Source organism: Wolffia australiana, chromosome 1 (genome assembly GCF_029677425.1).
Source record: "Wolffia australiana isolate 7733 chromosome 1, ASM2967742v1".
Classification (NCBI taxonomy): Eukaryota; Viridiplantae; Streptophyta; class Magnoliopsida; order Alismatales; family Araceae; genus Wolffia; species Wolffia australiana.
Genome location: NC_135835.1, coordinates 15626061 through 15628749, shown reverse-complemented (window position 1 = coordinate 15628749; position 2689 = coordinate 15626061). Strand labels below are relative to the sequence as shown.

General features: G+C 44.4%; 1 protein-coding gene across 1 annotated transcript; it reads right to left on the bottom strand.

Annotated features, from left to right (window-relative positions):
* Positions 1 to 933: 933 nt before the first annotated feature.
* LOC144708358 (non-specific lipid transfer protein GPI-anchored 31-like) lies at positions 934 to 1663 on the bottom strand. The gene is made up of 2 exons (XM_078581619.1): positions 1250 to 1663; positions 934 to 1175 (listed from the first exon to the last, which is right to left on the bottom strand). Exons 1-2 carry the CDS (start codon positions 1572 to 1574, stop codon positions 1057 to 1059), a joined length of 444 nt encoding a protein of 147 aa, XP_078437745.1. The 5' UTR covers positions 1575 to 1663; the 3' UTR covers positions 934 to 1056.
* Between the last annotated feature and the right edge of the window lie 1026 nt (positions 1664 to 2689).

The following is a 2689-nucleotide window of genomic DNA, read 5'->3' as shown; positions in this document are numbered from 1 at the left end:
GCAATATAAAGAGAGAAAGAGAGACGGTGAGCTAGAGAAAGAGAAAGAGAGAGGAGAGAGCTATAAACAGAGAGAGAGAGAGAGACGGAGGGCTAGAGAATGAGAGAGGAGAGAGCTATAAACACAGAGAGAGAGAGACGGAGAGTCAGAGAAAGAGAGAGGAGAGAGCTATAAACACAGAGAGAGAGAGACGGAGAGCTAGAGAAAGAGAGAGGAGAGAGCTATAAACACAGAGAGAGAGAGAGACGGAGAGCTAGAGAAAGAGAGAGGAGAGAGCTTTAAACAAAGAGAGAGAAAAAAAAACAACAAAGAGAGATAGAGAGAGAGAGACGGAGAGCTAGAGACAGAAAAGGAAGAGAGAGATGGAGAGCTAGAGAGTTGAGACAGAGAGAGAGAGAGATGAACTAGAGACAGAGAAAGACGGAGACCTAGAGACAGAGATAGCGCGAAAGAGAGATAGAGAAAGACACAGAGCTAGAGAAAGGGAGACAGAAAGAAAGGGAGATGGGGAAACAGAGAGAGAGAGCTAGAGACGAAGAGTTAGAAAAAGCGAGAGTGACACGGAAAACTAGAGAGATAGATAGATAGATGGATAGATAGATAGATAGAGAGATAGATAGAGAGATAGAGAGATAGATAGATAGATAGAGAGAGAAAGAGAGAGAGAGAAGAAAGAGAGAGAGAGAGAGAGAGAGAGAGAGAGAGAGAAGAAGAAGAAAGAGAGAAGAAAGAGAGAGTCGGAGAGCAAGAGAGAGACGGAAAGCTAGAGAGAAATAGAGACGGAGAGCTAGAGAAAGAGAGGGTCGGTGCTAATTGGGTTGCCAGTTCCTACTTCATCACCCTACCCTCTCTTGCAATTCATTTCTTTAATGGAGAGGCGTACAGTCTTCGGTATTGTTCGATTTTCCCCCAGAACACGGAACTCACCCGCTGTATTCCCAAACGGTGAGACCATTTGATATCCATCACATCAACGCAGACAAAAAAATACCAGGTCTACAAAGAAGGAAATTCATTCCTGATTCTTCAGTCAGAGTTCTTGAGCGAAACCCCGGGTCAGAAGAAGGCGGACACGATAATCATGAACACGGCAGCAAGAAAGAACTGACCGGTCGCAACGCCTGGCGCGGCAGCCGCAATCTGTGCTTGTGGGGCGCTGATCGGAGAACTGCTGCCTGAGAAAAAAAGGACAGGAACTAAGTTAGCTCGGAGAATCGATAATGGAGTGTTGAGGGCAGAAGAGACGAACTCAGGCAGTTATTTAGCGGAGGAACAGAGGCGTTGCAGGGAGCGGGGAGCTCGAAGGCCCTGTTTACGTCGATAATGGTGGAAATCTTGCTGTTGGGCTCGATGAGAAAGCAGACACAGAGTGGCTCGAGGTTGAAGAGATCCTTGAGGCCACTGCAACAAGGCCCATCCGCTGGGGGCTTTTCACTGCCTTGATGCAGATAGTCCGTGCATGGAGCGAGCTTTCTGATGGAGTAACTGAAGCAGTGATCACTCGTCGGGGCGGGAGCTGAAGCGACGCCGCTGAGGCTGATAATTAGAGCTGCGAATGCGAGGAGCAATGCCATCTCCTTCACCGGCGGAGAAACTGAAGGCCTGCACGAGACCTATAGCATTACCCACTTGCCTGGGCAGACAGCTAGATAAGAAAACGATGAATTGAATGCCATCTTGTGATAATCTTGTCGTCCAGTGTGCAAGGAATCGACGAAACGGTGGGTCTGTGCCTGGACTCCGGTCCAGTTCCGGCAGTCCAATTATCGTTTGACCCGATGGGGAGTCGGGCCCAGGGGATCGATTTACTTTTCCAGTTGGATTTGGTGTGTCGATGTAAGTACTTATCTTCATGGATTGATGGTGCCCACCTAACTTAATATTTAGAAAAAAAAATATAGCGCTAGTAGAGCTTCATGATAGGGTTTGGAATGTCTTGGATGTGATGGGATGGATAATGATTTGTGACTAGGTTAAGTGTGACAGACAGTTTGTCACGTTCCCCATGTTATAAAAATCAGTCGCAATGCATCATAGTCACAGAAGTTGTCATCTCACACCGTCAACAAATTAATTGGATGCTAATATAGAACATCAAATTATGGTACATAAACAAATAAAAAATAGCCGAGTTTAGTTTTAATTTAGGCCTCTTGAGACCAAATCAAATATTTAAAATAAGCTCTCGTTAGATTTAGATTCATCCATCTTGCATGTCCCCAATTCATTTACTTTCGGGCGCGACACAACAACACTTCAATTGACTAGCTTGTATATTCTGATTAATTGGCCTACTAACATAAATGGATCTGTCTGCTCAATTGATTGTTGATTCAACTGAAAAGCCGAAAATATCAATTAGGTTGATTCATGTCACGATCATATAAGTCATTTATTGACCTGAGACATGAAGAAGATCTTGTAGATGGATGGCTATATTTGACTATGACTTTTGAGTCCCTAATTAAGGGATTCAAATACGTTTTAGCTTGGAAATAGCAATAACTACGCGAAGGTGATTGAGTGGTCAAGAGATTGAGCACTCGGTATAGGAAGATAATTCGTGAAGGAAGAATATTCACTACATCCCTCTCATGGTAGTAGGGATATTGGAGGTGTTCTCCAATGATCCCCCTTACAGACTACTACTGATTTGAATGGTTGTTTAGGGTTTGACAGATAACTATAT

Coding starts and splice junctions, on each gene's coding strand:
- LOC144708358 (XM_078581619.1), bottom strand. CDS start 1,574: ATGGCATTGCTCCTCGCATTCGCAGCTCTAATTATCAGCCTCAGCGGC. Junction 1,176..1,249: donor TCCGCTAAATAACTGCCTGA/GTTCGTCTCTTC, acceptor TTTTTTTCTCAG/GCAGCAGTTCTCCGATCAGC.